Source organism: Chanodichthys erythropterus, chromosome 24, assembly GCF_024489055.1.
Source record: "Chanodichthys erythropterus isolate Z2021 chromosome 24, ASM2448905v1, whole genome shotgun sequence".
Lineage (NCBI taxonomy): Eukaryota > Metazoa > Chordata > Actinopteri > Cypriniformes > Xenocyprididae > Chanodichthys > Chanodichthys erythropterus.
The window spans coordinates 29,974,824-29,994,978 of NC_090244.1; the positions used below are offsets into that span (position 1 = coordinate 29,974,824).

Sequence of the window (20,155 nt, forward strand, 5' to 3'; positions counted from 1 at the left end):
TCATAAGCTCACACATGGTGCCATTGATTTTTCTTTCTTCAGTGCACAGTTTGTCTTAGCCTGTTGTCCTACAACTCACTCCGAAGTGGAATAATTGATGATGATGGCTTTTAGAAGTGTTTGCCTACTATGAGTAGGGCTAAGCTTCTGTCTAAGCCATGTAGACTAGCCTCTTCCTTAGTGATTTATTTTTTTTTTTTTACATGGCTTTCTGTAATGTGGCTTCTGCCTTGCACACTTTGACGATTTTGCAAGCCTATCAAGTTCATTTCAAGAGAGACTTGAATGAAGGCACAGCAGTGGATGCCGAGGCTGTTGATGCTGTAAATTTGGCACTGAGGGCTACCAAGCTTGAAGAACGATCAAAGATCCTGTTCATGACATTCACTTCAGCTTTTAAAGTGGAGCACGATGGCACCAGCTTTGGTTTCAGAGGTGCTCTCATGTCCGTTTTGGCCCCATCATCTGTGTCAGATAGGAGTAAATCTCATAAAACTGCCCTGCTTTAAGATTTTAGAGTTAGTAGTTCATCAGCCAATGAAAAAGCATGATTCTGTAGGGCTTCAGACAACATGATCAATGACGTACTCCCATTGCATCATTACGCAGCATCTCGAACCAGGGTTACCTCATTAACCTAGATGTTTTGTTGTTATTTGTATGTTTTTTTTATGTAAATGCCAGCTGCCCCCTCACATGCTGATGCCATGATTCCACTAATTTACTCTTTTGTCTGTTTTTCTCTGCAGTTCTGGAAACATGCCGAAGCACGTGGAGGTAAGAATGCATGAAAGCCACCTGGAGCCCATTGAGGCAAGGCCGAGCTCCAAATGGGCCACAGTATGCCAGAAGTTGCGGAAGAATCTGCTGCTCACGCTGACTGTTCTGGGTGAGTGTTCTTCAACATTTCACAGTGATGAAAGGCACCGGTTTCACAGCAAACACAGCATGATTACACACTGAGCTACTGCTGAATAAATGCTGTCTGGACAGTAGAGGGCCAGAACACCGCAGGAAACAGGTGACTGTAAAACCTAGTATTTATTGGAAATCTTTTCTGCAGAGAAGAGATGATTGATTTACTGCGACTGGTGCATTGTTGAACAGAGTGAATACAGAGAAAGTCAATTTGACACTGTATTTTTGAAATAGCTGAATAGGTGAATATACGGTTAGCATCTACAGGGTGTGTGTAGCAGTTAGTATCTCTGTGAAGAAATCCGGAGTGGGCGGGTGTGATACATGTGCGATATCTAAAAACATCCCATATGTCATGGTACATATGACTACCCTGACCTGAATTTACTTTTTTGACTAAGACTAAGACTTTGTTGTTGTGGTTGACTTCAGTCCACTTCTCATGCTGTCATTTTTTCACATTTATTTAACATCTGCCTTTGGTTCCCTGCCTAAGACCAAGAGGACCTTATCTTTGTGGTGTTGTATATTTGTTTGAAATCACATATTTGAATAGACATTTAAAGTATGTTCAGGAATATTTTGTTCAAAGTATCCAAAAGAAGAAATTCTCTTCCTTCCATCACAGGTGTGATTTTGGGAGCGGTTTTTGGGATGCTGCTGCGTGTTGCTTCTCCGATCGATGACAACATTGTCATGGTAATTGCCTTCCCTGGAGACATTCTAATGAGGATGCTAAAAATGCTCATCCTTCCCTTGATCATCTCCAGCTTAATCACAGGTAACACAGACCTCGTCTTTTAACAAGCTGTCAATGAGTGTGGAAATGTTAAATTCATTGGTGAATCCACAAACTACAAATTTCACTGAGAAATAATGCCTGGGTGTGTTATATTACACTAACAAACAGAGATAAATCCTTAACCCTTATGCCTTTTGAAAATATGCTTGTGTCTTTGATTTAATAAAGCCAAAATCCACTGATACAGAATGGCATGAGAAGAACTGTGCTCTGTCTTTTTAAATGGCACTGTTCTCACACATGATGTTTTCTGTTGCTTCGGCTAAACTGTTTACTGTATTTAAGATGTTATTTGGTTATTTCTCTTCAAAGTCCAAGTATTCTCTGTTGGGTTATTTACACTTGGTCACTTCATGCGCCTGAGTGATTGGATTACTATCCAATTTGCACATTCCATTTTACACTTAGCCATATAAGTCTTCACAAAATCCAATCTTCAATTCCTATGTTTTCACTATGTGAGACTCAACTGCTCACTTCCTGAAGTGAATATTGCAGTCTGTCCCAAATACATTTACACCTGTTCTCTTCATGATTATATATATATATATATATATATATATATATATATATATATATATATATATATATATATATATATATATATATTAGGGGTGGTGAAAAAAATCGATTATTGATTAATCGCGAGTATGTTATGGACGAGTATGAATCGATTATTAAATTTTCAAAAATCGATTTTTTATTTATTTATTTATTTATTTATTTTTTTTGCATTATTTTATTTTGTAAAAAATGTTATACCGGGAGTTGAACGTCACGAACGCGCCCAGTTCCAGTTAGCAAGCGCGTGTAACGGCAGCCAGAGCAGGTGTGTAAAATGGAAGAACCAGGAACGAGCAACCAACCGATCCACCCAGCCAGGGGCGGACTGGCCATCTGTGTGATCTGGAGAATCACAGAACGGCCGGTACTCCAGGACGGCCGGCGGGCCGGCCCACCACCCACCGCCACACACGCAGTCATCATCTGTTTTTTTCCCCCACTAATCTGTTTCACACTCCAGTACTGTAGGGGGCAGCAATGCACCTTTAAGTTGGATGCCAGCTGCACTGGCCGTGGCCGCCAAGTAAGCAGCAAAGACGTTAGATCAGTGGTCTCAAACTGCCGGCCCGCAACTGATCTCAAAAATAAAACATAATCCGGCCCGCTAAATTATTCTTATTCTTATTCTCTAGTTGCTACCTGTCTGATATGCAAAGAAAAAGTCGCCGTTCTAAGGGGCATTCACATATCGCGTCCGCGCCGCATTCTCCTTTCCAATGCGCTTTCGCTCCAGTGGCGTCTGTCGTTGCTATGCAACCATGAGCCGCGCTCTCAATCGCTTCTATTATGAGCGCGCCTGCCTAAATTACAGTAAAAGCACTCGACTTTAAGTCACAAGCGCCGATTTAAACCACCAAAACTTTTTCTTTACCTTGACATGTTTCGACTGCAACCTGCAGTCTTCCTCCACCTGAACACATTGTCTTTCTAGAAGAAAATTGTCCAATTTCTACAGTATGTTGGTTCTGATCTACTTCCTAAAGGAAATAAGCCTTTCATTTATTTGTTATTGTTTAGTTCAACTTGATGAGTCACAACACAATGTGATGTATTCATTTCTGTGTTCTACAGAACATAAGCTACATACAAATAATTCTGAAGTTATAACTACAAGACACAGAAAGTGCTTTGAGTTGTTGTTACTCAATGAAAGAGTTAAGTAATTCAGTAGCTGACTTTTTTTTTAATACTGCAATCACTTTGTAGTGTATTTTCGTTTACTGTTGTGAAATGGAAAATCAATAATCGCTAATCGAGAATCGTTAATAATCGAAAATCGACTGTAATCGAATCGGGACTTCAATAATCGTAATCGAATCGAATCGGGAAATCAGACAGATTAACCACCCCTAATATATATATATATATATATAAAAGAGTGCCTAGTAAGACAGGCAATGGTGGCAAACAGGTATGGCAGAGAGCAGGCAGAATCGTAGTCGAGGAACAGGCAATGAATCAGGGCAGGCAGATATCGTTCACAAAACCAGGAAACAATAAACAGTCCAAAAGGTCCAAAGGGCAGGCGGCAGAGATACAAACACAGGGAACAGACAGGATCAGAAACAGGCAGGCAGGCAGACAGGGTAAATAATGCTCAGAAATGCTACAGAGTAAACAAGACCTCGCAATGTGTGTGTGTGTGTGTGTGTGTGTGTGTGTGTGTGTGTGTGTGTGTGTGTGTGTGTGTGTGTGTGTGTGTGTGTGTGTGTGTGCTTTTGTTTATATTACATTGTGGGGACCAAATGTCCCCATGATGTAATATAAACCTGAGTTCACCTACATCGTGGGGACCAGCCAGCGGTCCCCACAATGTAAATGGGTTTATAAATCATATAGAATGAGTTTTTGTGAAAAAGTAAAAGTTTGCACAGTTTCCTGTGAGGGTTAGGTTTAGGGTTAGGGGTAGGGTAGGGGGATAGAATGTACAGTTTGTTCAGTGTAAAATGCATTGAAGTCTATGGAAAGTCCCCACAATTCACAAAAACAAACATGTGTGTGTGTGTGTGTGTGTGTGTGTGTGTGTGTGTGTGTGTGTGTGTGTGTGTGTGTGTGTGTGTGTGTGTGTGTGTGTGTGTGTGTGTGTGTGTGTGTGTGTGAGTGAGAGTCCTTTATAGTCCAGATAATGAGCTTCAGCTGTATGTGGCAATTGATGATTGGTGGAGTGAGTGCAGGTGATAGGCAAGGAGGATGCTGGGAAGTGTAGTCCGGAACTGACTGGATTTGTGACACCTATATATTTCTTATGGCTGTTTAAATATGATGAACATTTGGTCAACTCATTTTTATGCTCTCTGTTTTACCATCAACGGACATAAACAGACATTCACTTTAATATATTTTTATTTAATGTAACAATATAAGTTTTATATAATCATTTTTATATAATTAAACCTCTCTAAACTTTAATTTTCCCTCATGCCAATTCAGATTAACACAAAATTATAAAAAAAGGGTCAAGATTCACTTTAGTAGAGCGTTGGCATGTCTTTGTGGATAGTAAGGGTCAGACTATCATTCTGGCTATTTAATGCATTATGCTGATATATACTTGTATATTTGATATATTATACGTATTATTAAATATACAAATAAACAAAGTTAGCATCCAGTAAATGAGTAATTCTAACATTTTTAACCACATTTTTTCACTTGAGCATTACGTTTCAGAGCCCAAACTTAGGAAGGTGCTTTTTACACAGACCTCCCAGAGGAGGTTTAAATGGATTTACAATGGAATCACAATCACAGGATTCTTGTGCACAGCCAACTGAAATAAGATGTGTGCTGATTGTCATAATAGGAATGTTTAAATATGTTTAATCGATGGTTTCATACCCAATGCAGTGTTGATTGATTGAGCTAGTGTGATAAAAGCTATATATCAAAATAGATAATGGCACTGAGAAAATAAAGTTTGAGCCTGTGAATATTAAACCATGACAATGTTAAAATAATATTCCCCCATTTCCCTAACCGAGGTCTGGCTGGTCTGGATGCGAAATCAAGTGGTCGTCTGGGCTCCAGAGCCATGGTCTATTACATGACCACTACTATCATCGCTGCTGTGCTGGGAGTCATCCTGGTGCTCCTCATCCACCCTGGAAACCCAAAACTCAAGGAGAATCTCGGAGAAGGAGCTAAGAACGATGAGGTTTCCAGTCTTGATGCCTTTTTTGACCTCATCAGAAACCTCTTCCCTGAGAACTTGGTTCAGGCTTGCTTCCAGCAGGTACGACACTGCGTCCCATGAGCTTCCTGGAGAAACTACTCTGTGCTTAGACACAAAACTATTAAAGCATACATATTGTGTAAATATGGCCGGGGAAAATAAGGCATTCATTTCTGTGAATGTTAATAGTTGCTGTTTAAGATGTTTAAGATGCAGCATCTGCACAGCTAATTATGTAATTTAGGCCTACTATAATGGATTCATGTGAATATTATTTTAAGTACACTTAAATTAAATGTTATAATATAGTTATAAAAAAGATATTAAGATATAATTTTAAAGTTTTTATAAATATTTTTTAATGTTCTAATTGTTAATAAATGATAAATAAAAACAGTTTATCAGTTTTTGAATGGCCATAGTTGCTCTTTTAATCATTTCACTCTTATCTTAGTAGTTAGTAAAAAGATGCCATAACATACAGTACAGTCCAAAAGTTTGGAACCACTAAGATTTTTAATGTTTTTAAAAGAAGTTTTGTCTGCTCACCAAGGCTACATTTATTTACTTTTTTATACAGTAAAAAACAGTAATATTGTGAAATATTATTACAATTTAAAATAACTGTGTACTATTTAAATATATTTGACAAAGTAATTTATTCATGTGATGTAAAGCTGAATTTTCAGCATCGTTACTCCAGTCTTCAGTGTCACATGATCCTTCAGAAATCATTCTAATATGCTGATTTTCTGCTCAATAAACATTTATGATTATTTTCAATGTTGAAAACAGTTGTGTACTTTTTTCAGGATTCCTTGATGAATAGAAAGTTCAAAAGAACAGCATTTATCTGAAATACAAAGCTTCTGTAGCATTATGCAATACCGTTCAAAAGTTTGGGGTCAGTAAGAATTTTTATTTTTATTTTTTTGAAAAGAAATTAAAGAAATGAATACTTTTATTCAGCAAGGATGCATTAAATCAATCAAAAGTGGCAGTAAAGACATTTATGATGTTACAAAAGATTATATTTCAAATAAACTGTTCTTTTGAACTTTCTATTCATCAAATAATCCTGAAAAAAACATTGTACACAAATATTTTGTACAATTGTACATATTAAATGTTTCTTGAGCAGCAGATCAGCATATTAGAATGATTTCTGAAAGATCATGTGACACTGAAGACTGGAGTAATGATGCTGAAAATTCAGCTTTGCCATCACAGGAATAAATTACTTTGTGAAATATATTCAAATAGAAAACAGTTATTTTAAATTGTAATAATATTTCACAATATTACTATTTTTACTGTATTTTTAATGAAATAAATGTAGCCTTGGTGAGCAGACGAAACTTCTTTTAAAAACATTAAAAATCTTAGTGGTTCCAAACTTTTGGACTGTACTGTATGTGCGAACACACTAAGTAGGCTGTTTTAAATGCTGAATGGTTTAAGTGGGTGATGTTCAAATGCACAGATCCAGACCGTTGTGAAGAAGGTAGAAGTTCAACCTGACTTCGATGACACCAACAGCACATCTGACTATCTCTCAAATGCCACCAAGCCACCGCCCATTTTCATAGACAAGAAATCTCTACAGTTCAAGAGTGGAATGAATGTTCTGGGTAGGGCCATCACACTGTCAAACATCTTTAGATAAATCCTTCCCTTTTCATTTATTTATTTATTTTTTTATCTTTGTCTTTCAATGTGTTCCAGGTCTAATTGGATTCTTCATTGCCTTTGGAATTTGTATGGGAAAGATGGGAGAGAAAGCTAGGCTTATGATTGAGTTCTTCAACATTCTCAATGAGATTGTGATGAAGCTTGTCATCATGATTATGTGGTCAGTTGGACTTTTAATGTCCTCTAGCTGATTAAGAAGCCTAGTGATGATGTTTTATACTGATGGACTCACGTTATGGACTGACTTTCTAGGTACTCACCCTTTGGCATTGCCTGCTTGATCTGTGGAAAGATCATCTCTATTAAAGATCTGGAGGTGGTGGCCAGGCAGCTGGGGATGTACATGGTGACCGTTATTATTGGTCTGATCATCCATGGTGCCATATTCCTGCCATGTATCTACTTCGCAATTGTGAGGAAAAACCCCTTCTCGTTCTTCATGGGAATCTTCCAGGCCTGGATCACGGCTCTGGGCACAGCTTCTAGGTGTGAAATTACACTACATGATCTTTGCGTAGATTATATATAAATTCGATGTAGTTTTATATCGACGTGAGAACAAATAAACCAACAAATCCACTGTTATCTTTAAAAATGACATTCCATCTTGCTAATTATTGCAACATAACCACAAGCATTATTTATTATCTGAATAAAAGTGATTTTTGTCTTTTCTTCTTCTTGTAGTGCTGGCACTCTACCTGTAACTTTCCGTTGTCTTGAAGAAAACCTTGGTATTGACAAGAGAGTTACACGTTTTGTGCTTCCAGTTGGAGCAACAATTAACATGGATGGAACAGCCCTCTATGAGGCTGTAGCTGCCATTTTTATTGCCCAGATGAATGGAATTGATTTAGATCCTGGTCAGATTGTCACTGTCAGGTAAGAATAGACAACTCACCATAATTATATTATGAACCAACATCCACCTATTTAATTCATCTACTGTGCACCAACGAAATGTTACAACTATTCAGTATACAAATAGGTGGAGCTGAGCATGAATGATATTTTAAGTGTATTTTTTTTTTTTTTTTTTTTTTGATGGTGAATATGTTCAACAATATGCATTTGTTCCACGTCCAGAGGTAGTCGAAAATGCATTAAACCAGATTGCTTGTGTAGTGTAAATGCTCACGTGGTCGAATGCGTTCAAACAGCCACAAAAGACGTCTACTTCCTTCCTACTGACCAAATGTGTAAACATTATGAGAAGCACGCTAGCTAGACAGGATTTAAACTTTGTCGGCTGAAGACCCAAGTTTGGCTTGAAGATGAAAAACATACCAAACACAACGTTCTCTCACCGTTCCTGATTTCTAATACACACTCACAGCGTTCGGCATGGCCTTGTGGCTGTCAGAGCAGAAATGAAAGCTGATGCTCTATATATGTTTTTCCCTCGTCTCCAGTTATGTTCATATGTAAATGGCTCGAGCTTATTTTTGTCCATTAGATCGAAAGAGCTGAAAAACCCATACATTTACCCACCCATAGACCCTCCCTTTGAAGAAATCAGGACCGAAGTGGTTGAAAGTGGACAAAAGTGACATATTAAAACACCAGGTGTAAACGGGAACGTGTCTCCCTCTACTTGTGTCTACTTGTGATCTGGTAGACCAATACACATCTTAATATCAGTTTTAATAAACAGGGCCTGAGACTGCTGACTAGAGGCCCTAGAGAGTTACTTTCCTTCTTTACTGGCACATATACTTATGGTCAGAATAAAAGTGAAATGATACTAGGGCTGGGGGATATATCGCATGCAATTGTCACACGCATTTCGTCAGTAAAGCCGGTTCCCTGATTACCGTTAAATCGCCATCACCTGCTTTCAAATGGAGCGGCATTCAATAGACAGAACCGTAGTTCACTGATAAGCCATGCAATATTGCGTTTATTATCGAAGTCGATATCTAAAATGATAAATGATACTACGTGTTTTTTTTTTTTTTTTTTTCAGTTGGAAGCATAACTAATGAAAACAAAATTCTATTATATTGCTGAATATTAAGTGAGCCACATAAATGACACATCATTTGCCACATTAATGAAAGAGCCAGTGGTCATTATGTTGCTGGAAAAAAATATACTATTACCCTCACTCATGAGCAATGGAGCAATTCACATCAAAGACTACTAAAGTTTCACATTTTTACCCTCACTCATGAGGTCCACTCAATGCTGTGTCAGTAGCTGACACTATGGGAACACCCTCCAGGTGTGATGATTTTCTGAACCTGTACAGAATCACACTTAATCACACCGTCTCTGGTTATTATCGCTGCAACTCATTTGGCACTTTTGGTGACCAAACTACAGTTGTCAAAAGTACCATCTTTGGTACCTAGTCGGTACTGAAATTTTAAAAATGTGACGCTTTGAGCGCTGTTGAGTGGATTCGTAAACACCTCTGATTGGCCATTGTGTTGACGCACTCATCAGGTATGTCTGTGTTTGGCTTAAATGATCAACGCTGTATAAACGTAGTAAAAAGTCATCAATGACTCTCTTCACCGAGCATTTACGCAGAAACACATGGGAGCATTTGACAGCTGGCGTCTATCGCTAATAGACGCCTGCTTTCATGCGCTCCTGCTCATGCTTTTAAAACGCTTTCAAATTCAAAAACTTTCGTGTGCTTTCAAATGGTGCAGCGCGTTGATCATTGAAGCCAATCACAGACATATCGGATGAGCGTGTCAACACAATGGCCAATCAGAGGAATCCGCTCAACAGCACTCAAAGTGTCACATTTTTAAAATTTCAGTACCAAAGTCGCTATTATTAACAACTCTCGTTCAAATATTCTGCTCACATGATCTGTGACTCCATGACTGTTTTTGCATAGTCAGGTTATGTTGTGTTTCAGATTTCTGATGACAACAGTTCAACTGTAAGTCCATTTGTGTTTCACACTATAATGCCCTTGGAGCATTGAAGCAGTTCTCATGACCCTAACGTGATTACAAGAGAGTGTGATAGTCTCATTTTGGGATGGGCTAGTCAGAGAATCGTGTCAGACTGTCTACACATATCTGTCTTTCTCTTCGCTGTACTTGGGATTCTGCTTTGTCAGTTCAGTTTTCAGAGGTTTCAGTAGTACCACGCATGACACAACTCTTGATTTCTCTGTCTCCATCGCCTTTGTGGAGAGATGCTCTGGTGCAGGAGTGTGCAAAGGCCTGTCTGTTTGCTTTCCCGAAAGTATGCCTATTTCCAAAGTCTGATGATAATTCAAGAAGACCCCATGCATCTTCAGTTGGTGGTCCATTTTGGCCATCCCATGTGTGGTTCTTGATCTCTCATGGAGGAGCCTACTTGGGAGATTCTGATCAGAGCAGCCTTTCTCAGGTTTATGGCAACACGTGGCACTCCCATTCAGAGATGTTGAATCTGAGTTTGACCTCTGAAAGTAGCACTTTGATTAAATCTGGTCTTTGAACTGAGATGACCATTTTTAATGCAAGAGCCCCCTCTTCCTACAAGGCATATTTACATATTTACCTGGTCAATCATTTATGAAGGTCCAGATTTTAATGCTCTTCATTTTATTGTCTGTGTTGTGATAGGAGCTGTTTTTGCAAATCTGTAGCAGTGGCATGTTGCAGTGGAGAAGACAACAATGCTGTATAGCTGGAAGGCACGGTGGGGCTCTGATAGGTTGGCGTTTGAGCTATTACATATTGTTCCACTTGGGGCTGAAATGCTTTCCCATATGTTGTCACATACTGATGTGGAACAGAAGGTAATGTCCCAGATGAAACTGAGGAGTGCAAAGGGAGTGTACTAGCTGGAGGCATTTGAATAAATCCATGTTCAACCTGCTCTACCTCTGCAGTTACTGCTTTCATTTGCGTGACGCCCACACGACCCAGAATTGTGGGATTAGCACACTGTCCTTTGGAATGTAACTCAATGTTAGGTGACTGTAGGGGAAGAATGATGGGGAAAGGATAGGGAAACAGTTTACTGGAGGTGATCAGGATGGAGGTGTAGCAGTCTTTACACTTTGATCATCCTGTTCGTTCCGTTCTTCCCTTTGGAATTATGCTATGTGTTCTACCTGTCATTTTTCACATTGTGTAAGTTTGATGTGAAGCTGGGCCATGTCAGCAGCCTCATCTTTCTTCTTGTCAGATATAGACTTGAATAGTTTCCTCAGTGAACCCATACTCAGTCTGTAGAGCTTGGGCTGTGAGTAGCTTAATGCTTACCCTGGCTGGAAGCTGTCTGTGCTTGACTAGTTATACCCCAGCAGATGCTCCTCCTTTCTGCTCCTTTGACTCTCTTCCGATAAGGTGGGAAGAAAGGGCAGGTCAGTGATGGCTATAGTCAGGGATGAACTCCTCCAGGTGCTTGGGCATGCAACAATGCCTTGAGGGTCTATCTAAGTCTCAGTATGAGTGCAGCGGATTTATCTTCTGATGACAATAGTTGCTTTGCCTTATGAGAATGTAGGCTTATACTACTAACTAAAATGGTGCTGGGCTGAGGAGATTACCTTAAAGCAACATCTGCCACTTAACTGTTGTGTTTCTATATGGACTAGTCATTCCTGGGGGCGTTCCCCAAATGTTAGCTACTACCGCAGCACCTCGTCTCATAAAACATCCCATAATGACACACCCACACACACACACACACACATATATATATAATAATAATGCATTTAAATAATGCGTAATACCTAAAGAAATGGCTCTTTTACCACATATTGAAGAATATATGGTTGCTTGCCCAGTCATTATGGTTAGGTTGTTAAGCAAAATTCAAAACACCTTTGTCCAGGGGGCCATATTTTGTACATAAGCAGTCATGCGTTTTGCCATTTTTCACTTGCTCTGGACAAGAATGTCTACTAAACGTTTTGTATGTAAATATGAATGAAATAAGTGCTTGTATTCCCAAAATTTAGTCTTACAGCAACACTGGCCAGTGTTGGAGCGGCGAGTATCCCCAGTGCTGGCCTGGTCACCATGTTACTCATTCTGACAGCTGTCGGGCTTCCTACTCAAGACATCAGTCTGCTGGTGGCTGTTGACTGGCTTCTGTGAGTATCTAGGTTCATTTTATTCTGACTGGGACTTTTTAATGTTGACTGAAGGTATTACCTGAAGCTGTCAGTATCATTTTTAAGCTTATCCTACTCTTGTTCAGGAAAATCTTTGTGATTGCTGAGTGAAGCTTTTTGTTTAGTGTTTTCTTTTTTTTACCAGGGATCGTTTCCGTACCTCAGTTAATGTGGTTGGAGACTCATATGGGGCTGGCATCGTCTACCACCTGTCCAAGGCCGAGCTGGACGCTCTGGACGCCCAACATGGGAAGACTGATGACATAGAGTTGATGACCAAGACCCAGTCCTACTATGATGACCTCAAAAACCATCATGAAAACAACTCCAACCAGTGCGTCTATGCTGCTCAAAATTCAGTCTTATTAGATGAATGCAAGGTACAAGTCACGCTTATGGACGTAGAGACATCTATTTAACACATGCCTGCATGCTCTGCACATCTCTTTACTGATATCTTTTGCATGTTAGCATATATGTATATGCACACATATATATGTGTGCATGTGTGCATATATGGTATTTACAGTATAATTGTGTTTGTGCTTATATTTATTTGCTTCTTTTCTTGGAGCATATTTTCAGCATTTTACAACATAATATTGTATGCTGTGAATGTGTTTATGTTGTGAAGTACATCAGAATCCATATAAATTCCATATAATTTTTACCATAAACTCTGCACTTAGTATCAAAAATGCAATTCCAATTTAGTATGGTACAATTGCAAACTGTTGGCAAACCATGCTGTGTTACACCTGTAGTGATGCGTCAATGTGTTTCTGGTATAGTACAGTATTATTCTACAAGCCTTTTTCATCAGCTAGTCAGTTCATTAAGACTCAAATATCAATATATTACTCATATAATATCGTGTCAACAATTGTTGCTTTTTCCTAGTCAGAAACTCTTAATTATGCTACTTTTGACATGATGTGAACACAGCTTTATTTTATGTAACAGATAGTTAAACACATTTGGCTTATGGATTCTGTTATTAACTATTGTCTAATAGACAGAAGAAAATCTGCTCCTGTTATGCTGTTTTCTGTTGTGCTTTCATGCTCTGGATGCAAATCTATAAAGTAACAAAAACTAACCAAGTTTATCAAAAATGCAATCCATTGTAGAAGCCTTGCAAAGTAACCACTCATAAATGCTTGTAAGAACATTGTACCTTGTTTGTTTGTGAATTTTAATGAAAGATTTTGTGTTTTGTTGAATATTTTAGAGTATTCTGTGTATTTTTAATTGAATATTCTCACACAGGTAAAGCAGTCAAATAGTTTAAGTGTCAGTCTGCATGTCATTGTTAAATGTGGAGACTTTAATCTTGGAGTACAGAATTCTGAATGACAGAAACAACAGTATGGCATGCAATGTTTTCTTGTAAAACTTAAACACTGGCTTTACATTTCCTGAATGAAATTAAAAAGTTTTATCTAAAATGAGACAAAAAGGAGAAGAAAATCTGAGGAATGGAGAACAAAAAGGAAACTAAGGCCTGGTTTCACAGACAGGGCTTAGATTAAGCCAGGATTAGGTGTGCATCTTGAGACAAAACAATGGCAGTGACATAATTTAAGACTTGTCAGTCCAAGTTGCTTTCAGTTAAAACAGCTCAAACATGCATTTTAGTCTGGGACTAGGCTTCAGTTCCCTTTCGAGAGGAACTTCACTCTTCTTCATGGCGTTGACACTATGGGAATGCTTCTGTGTGAGCCAGTGTCTGAAGTACATGTCTAAACACGCCAAATCTGATTTGGCTGAACGTATGGACGTGATGATGTAGCATAGCGCATCACAAAGTCCATAAATAGACAACAGAAATTTTCATCGAAAGCTTCTTTGTCTTCAGAGGCCACGTGTTTTTTTGAAAAATTGTATAGTGTGTGTGTGGAAAATCTTTAGACCAGGAGTTAATCTGTAAAATGTAAAGTCTAAAGTATAGAAAGTGTGTGATGCCATGCCCCCTCATTTTATGGCAGAGGACTCACATGATATGTGCTTGTTTGTATGTGAGCTTAAGGTTCAATATCCAAACCTGTCTGGCTCTCTTCTCGACTATAAGTTATGCGCAGCGACTTTGATCAAGGGATTGCAGTTTGAGTTGGTTAAGTGGAGCTTGAGATGGGTAACCCCCTTTCTCTTGTTCTTTCTTCCAACTCCGTGTCCCATTTGAATCTGGATGCTCTCCCTGTGAATTATTTTTGAGGAAAGAAAGTCAGCAGATGCATGGCTTGGGTCTTGCGCTTGCCGGGGCAGCAATAAATACAGTCGGAGAGAAAAATGAGCAGATGGGTTTCCCCTTTCTCTCTCTTTTTTCTCTGACTGCATGTATACAGATTATGAACGTGAAGACTCCACCCTCAAGTGGTGAGGTCCATATGGCACGACAAAGCGGAAGTGGAACTGTTTGCCTCCAAGAAGACAACCCACTGTCCCCTCTGGTTCACCCTCACACCTCCAGCTCCACTGGGTCTGGATGCCATGGTGTAGGCATAGCCGAGGTTGCACCTCTACGCCTTCCCACCAATAGCTCTGCTCCCAATAGTTCTTGCAAGGGTTTGCCTCCTTCTAGTGGCTCTGTTCTGGCCAGCCTAAGTTTAGTTTGCTTTCTCAAGTTCAGGGGATGATATTTCCTTCCTAGCCTGAGATCTGGAAGCTTTGACTCTGGTAGCAACTCATGGATTCTGGTCTTTCGGCTGAGGCCACTGAGACAATCCTCAGTTCTAGAGCTCCTTCTACTAGAAAGTTGTTTGCCCTGAAATAGAAACTATTTGTAACATGTGTGGACAGCATGAGGTGAACCCAAATAACTGCCTGGTTGGTCCAGTTGTGGAGTTCCTTCAAGAGCATCTGCCAGCAAGGCTGACCCTGGCTACCTTAAAGGTAGATGTGGCTGTTATTTTTAGTAGCCACATGCCTTTGGACAGAGCCTGCTGGTTGCGAGTTCCCTGTGACCTAACATTGGTCCTAAGGAGCCTTAGCAGAAGCCCCATTTTAACCCTTGGAGTCAGTCTCAGAAGTGTCTCTCAAAGTGTCTCTGTTATTAGCATTAACATCACTCAAGAGTAGGAGACCTCCAGGCCCTTTCAGTAGCCTCCTCCTGCTTAGACTTTGCAGCAGGTGATGTCAGAGTTATTTCGCACCCCAGACCTGTCTTCCAAAGCTCTGCCGAAGGGTGCACCTTTATAGGATGTTGTGCTGTGGCAGGTTGGTCCTCTCCACACACATTCACCAGGTTCTCCAGTTTGGATATGGATTCAATCCCAGGATCCCAAGTCCTTCAGGGTTGACCCAAGTCCAGTCCTGTTGACCCAAGTCCAGGGTTGACCCAAGTCCATGCCTGTACACAGCCTTTTGGGCAGGCTCTGTTACCTTGAACATGGTGACATTGAAATTAAAGTTCTCATAGCGTCAATGCCATGACACAGCATTCCACTCAAAAGGGGATCGTCTCAGGTTATGGGAACTAGAAGCTATGTCAAATTGACACACCCTGGTTACACCTGTGCATCTTCTTCAGACAAATTTAATCTGTAAACATGCATTTTTGGCATCTATTTATGGACTCAATGACATGCTATGTCACAACATCCAAACGTTTAGCCAATCAGATTGCCGTGTTTAGACATGCTTTAGATGGCTGATGCAGAAGCCATCGCCATGATGCAACGTCTTGTTTCTCTCTCGGGGAATCAGGTTACATAGGTAACCTTAGATGTTATAAAAATCATTCAAAAGAATCCGGTTAAGGATCTTCCAAACCTTCAGATCCGGATTCTTCAGATCCCAAAAGTAAACAGCTCACGGTGTGCTTTAGTACTACTGAAAAACCTCCATACCAAAATCTCACTTGGTCAGACAGTGATTCATCTTTTCTGAATCGTTGAAGTTGAAGTAGTATTCTAACTTAAAATGGAGTAGAAGCTTGCACCCAGAAACAATATTATTGGTTGATTATAGGTTGATCCATCACGACAATAGCAGAGTCCATATCTTAACAATAAGATAATGACACAATCCCTATGCTATTGGGATCACTTTCAGATAACTGAATGATAAAAACAATGGCAGCTAGTCAAATTCTTTTAATAGAGCAATAGATGAAGCAAAGCCAGTCAAAATCCATCAGACTTTAACATTTATATTTTTGAACTGCCACCTTGCAAAGACAGTATTAATCGGGGGTGGGGGTGGGGAGTGTTATATTTGTTTCCTGAAAGGAGTCTACATTTAGAAGAAACCCCATACAATGAAAACTTGCAAAAACAGAGTGTTAACAATTTTGCTAGAAGACCCAGAATTCTTTGCTCCAAAGCTTCAAAGAGAACTCACATTTATTGTTGAACATACACATGGATGTGCTCTCAAATTTGTTGATAACTGTTTCAGGTAACCTTGGCAACCACAAATGGCTCAACTGCGGAGTGCACGCTGGTTGAGGAAGAACCTTGGAAAAACAATTAATGCAAGCACACAGACCCCGGCACCCAAAATGAGAGAAAAACCAACCTATATTCATGCACATAGAACAAATGGGTTTTGTAGTTTATTCCTATGGTTTCTATTCTTTTCTAACATGTTTAACAATACATATGTTCTCATGTAACACAAGAATGTGAGGCCAAAAGCTCACACATGCAGCTGAGGCAGTTACATAAATTATTTGTGATGCTAATAAATATACATACACTTCCAAACCTATGAATTTTGAGGAGAAGGGGTGAATAATGAGGGTTTTTCAGAGGGATAACAAAGATTCTTGCAGAGCCATTATCACCCACTGCAGTTTCTATGAGAATATAACAGAAACCTGCTCTTCTGCCTCTAGTTCCTATGCCTCAACTGAACTACGTTGCACAACACTGTAGCACCTCTTTGTCCGAACAGATCTTAAACCACTTCTCAAAAGGGTAATTTGGTGTTGCTAGGATACAAAAGTAGGGACAGAGGCGACTGCACACAGATTGAACATAAAGCACATGCCGCGTTTATTTTGAGCCCCTCCTCCTCTGTATCGCTCACAGGGGAGGGATTTTTTTCTCTGTTCTGTCAAGGAAACGGATGAGAGGGTGTTGCTCGTATGTATGTTGGTGAGTCTGTGGCACAATAGCACAAAAACCTTTCAGGCACATTGCCATTACATTTACCATTCAGGTCTTACGAGAGCCCTTTGCATTACGAAATACTCTGAAATATGCAATGCACGCCTTATGTTTAGTTCATTTTAAAGCACAAATTGTCTATTTATGTTGTACAACCAAAACAAGGCCTGAACATGTGTCAGTCATACAATGAACGTACAGCTGATGGCATCTGTGTGAGAAATCGCAAATTCCAAAAGTGCATCTTTTAAAATGACAAGGCTCTTTTTCAATGCTTTGGTGTGGTGATTGCTAAACCTGGTTTGGCATTATTAACAATTCCATTTAGATTCATACGTCAAGCACAAACCATCTAAAAGATCTACGTACCTTTGCCCAGATATACTATATATCCCATTTGTATTCTATTTGCTCTAAATTTTGGCTGTTTTTCCTTCCTCTGATGAGATGGAGAGATATACTCAGGCATATAAAACATAAAAATACGCATTTTGTCCGGGAAAAAAACATTCCTAATGCAGACAGAGATGATTTGTATGAAGGCCCTGTTAGCATGCTGGAGAGAACTTTTTACCTGTTTTTATAATCCAAGTAGGTTTACACGTTTAAATACCTAATGCCTTCGTCTTTCACTTCTGATGTTTCACAGGTTTTTTTTTTTTATTATTATTCATAATTATCTTTTTCTATTTTTTTTACGCCCCTTCTAAATGAGCTAAAGTTCTTACCTCAAAAAAACATTGCCAAGGCTATTGTAAGTATTTTTACGCAATTTTTGTTTTGAGCTTTGTAAAAACAAAAAAACAAGTAGTATTACAATGGAATGGTTTAATCGTAATAAAAAGGAGGCTTTTATAACTAAGCTGTTATAAACACTACCTCTGGATGTACCATCCTCTTCTCTATCTCTGACAGCGTCCTTCCCTCATACTGCAAATGACTGTTTCTAAGCCCCGCCATGCTGCAAACCCCTCGTAGGCCCAACTTTCCATCACATCCTGTCAGACATACCTCACTATGCCAATCAGAGATTCCGACAAAAAAATTACTTTTTCTTTCAAATGAGTGAATAATCCAGACACCCTTTCTTTCTTCCCTGTGTGTGATATTTATCACAGGATGCTACAAACTGATGGTTTTTAATGTCTTTTACCAAGCTAAACACAGATATCGATAGAACTCTACCCCTAATATATGTCTAGTTAGTTTAAGACACCTTGCTAAGATGTTTTGCAAACTAAACAGCTCAGTGTTATAACCTTTGCCAAGAGAATAAATGCCATATGAACACAAGTTCGTGGTGCCACATTATATATTGTGTTGAATCATAATGTGAATTTTCGATGTTGTGAGTGTTGCCCATTAAAAGGCAGACATCTTGACACTTGAGATTGTTTGGTCATTGAGCGTTGAGCCACTGTTGTGTTTTATCTCACTGTTAGATGCATGGACATTTAGTGTTTTTGCACCAGTTTCTTAAAAAGCATGACTTTTAAAGTGCCTCCCTGCACTTGGTGTATATATAGAAGGCAGGGGCGTCGCTAGTGGGGGAAAGTGGGACTGCGTACAGGGGGCCCTGATCTATTGGGGGCCCCTCAGCGTTCCCCCTTGAGGGGCCCCACAAATTCTACCATGGGAGAAACCCCAAATCCTACTGAGGGATATTGACCCAATGAAATGTACTGTACAGGGGGCCTATAGAAAACCTAGCGACGCCACTGATTGTTGGTGACATTGGTATTTTATTTTTCAGTTATAGAAATATTGAGATAGTGTTTAATTGATGTGACAGTTTTAATTGAAGTGTTTTTGTAATCCTGTAGAAACATATACCCTCTTTGTGCTGCATAAGATAAAATACTATAGTGAAATGTATAGAAATGTAGGACATTGATTGATTTTAATTCAGACTAGCTCTCTCAGCAAATTCATATCCATTATTATATCTGATCTATGTTTGGAATGTTTTTCCCTACATAAATGTATGTGTCCCTGCATTTCTATGTGAGAGATTAAAATTTAAATCTAACATCAGACTCAAAAAAGGATATTTGTATATTATATATAGCATCTCAAAATATTCAAACTATATTTTTGAAGATGGTATACAATAATCATATTGTCTTTATGTGATAGTCTTATATATGATTCTGTGTTGTATGTACAACAAAAAATATGTAACATCTTAAAAATATATGATAAGATATGCTGAGATATGATCTTGACGATATAAAGCACACTGTATTAAGTCACATCCACAGTATCTGTAAAAGTTCATTTCTCAGTTTCATGCTGTCTCTTCTGTTTTGCACTTGACTTTCCATATTTCTTTCCTGATATATTTTGTACACGCGCACAGACACACAAAGAAATTTACAGGCACAATTTTCATGTGAAACATTATTTCTAGAATAACCCAGGTGTATTATTCTTACTTAATTGAGTACATCTGAAACCATCTTTAGTAGATGGTTTACATTTCTTACATTGGTCTTATATGTAAAACCCACAAGTTCTGCTCCATTTTTCTCTCATCCTTTTTGTGATGTGATTTTTTTTTTTTTTTTTATGTAAAGGGAGGGGAAACTATAGTCAAAAGAAAAGTGGTAAAATAAATGATTTCCTGTGTCATAGCTGTGAAATAAAAGTGTGTTCATGCATATCAATTTGTGTTGTACCATTGGTGTACATACAGTTATTATAACTAATAAATGTTGATTCATAACTAATTAAAGTCTTTTTTTTTTATTGACCTGACAATATTATTAACACAGGCAAATAAGATGAGGAGGTAATTCAGCTGTGTTGAATATGTAGTG

At 38.9% G+C, this 20,155-nt stretch overlaps 1 protein-coding gene across 1 annotated transcript; it reads left to right on the plus strand.

The window, feature by feature from the left end:
- The first annotated feature begins 753 nt into the window (after positions 1-753).
- slc1a2b (solute carrier family 1 member 2b) lies at positions 754-16,698 on the plus strand. Its single transcript, XM_067379167.1, has 10 exons — positions 754-889; positions 1,547-1,699; positions 5,266-5,516; positions 6,940-7,087; positions 7,182-7,308; positions 7,401-7,634; positions 7,836-8,030; positions 12,070-12,204; positions 12,371-12,605; positions 16,624-16,698. Exons 1-10 carry the CDS (start codon positions 760-762, stop codon positions 16,696-16,698), a joined length of 1,683 nt encoding a protein of 560 aa, XP_067235268.1. The 5' UTR covers positions 754-759.
- Positions 16,699-20,155: the final 3,457 nt, after the last annotated feature.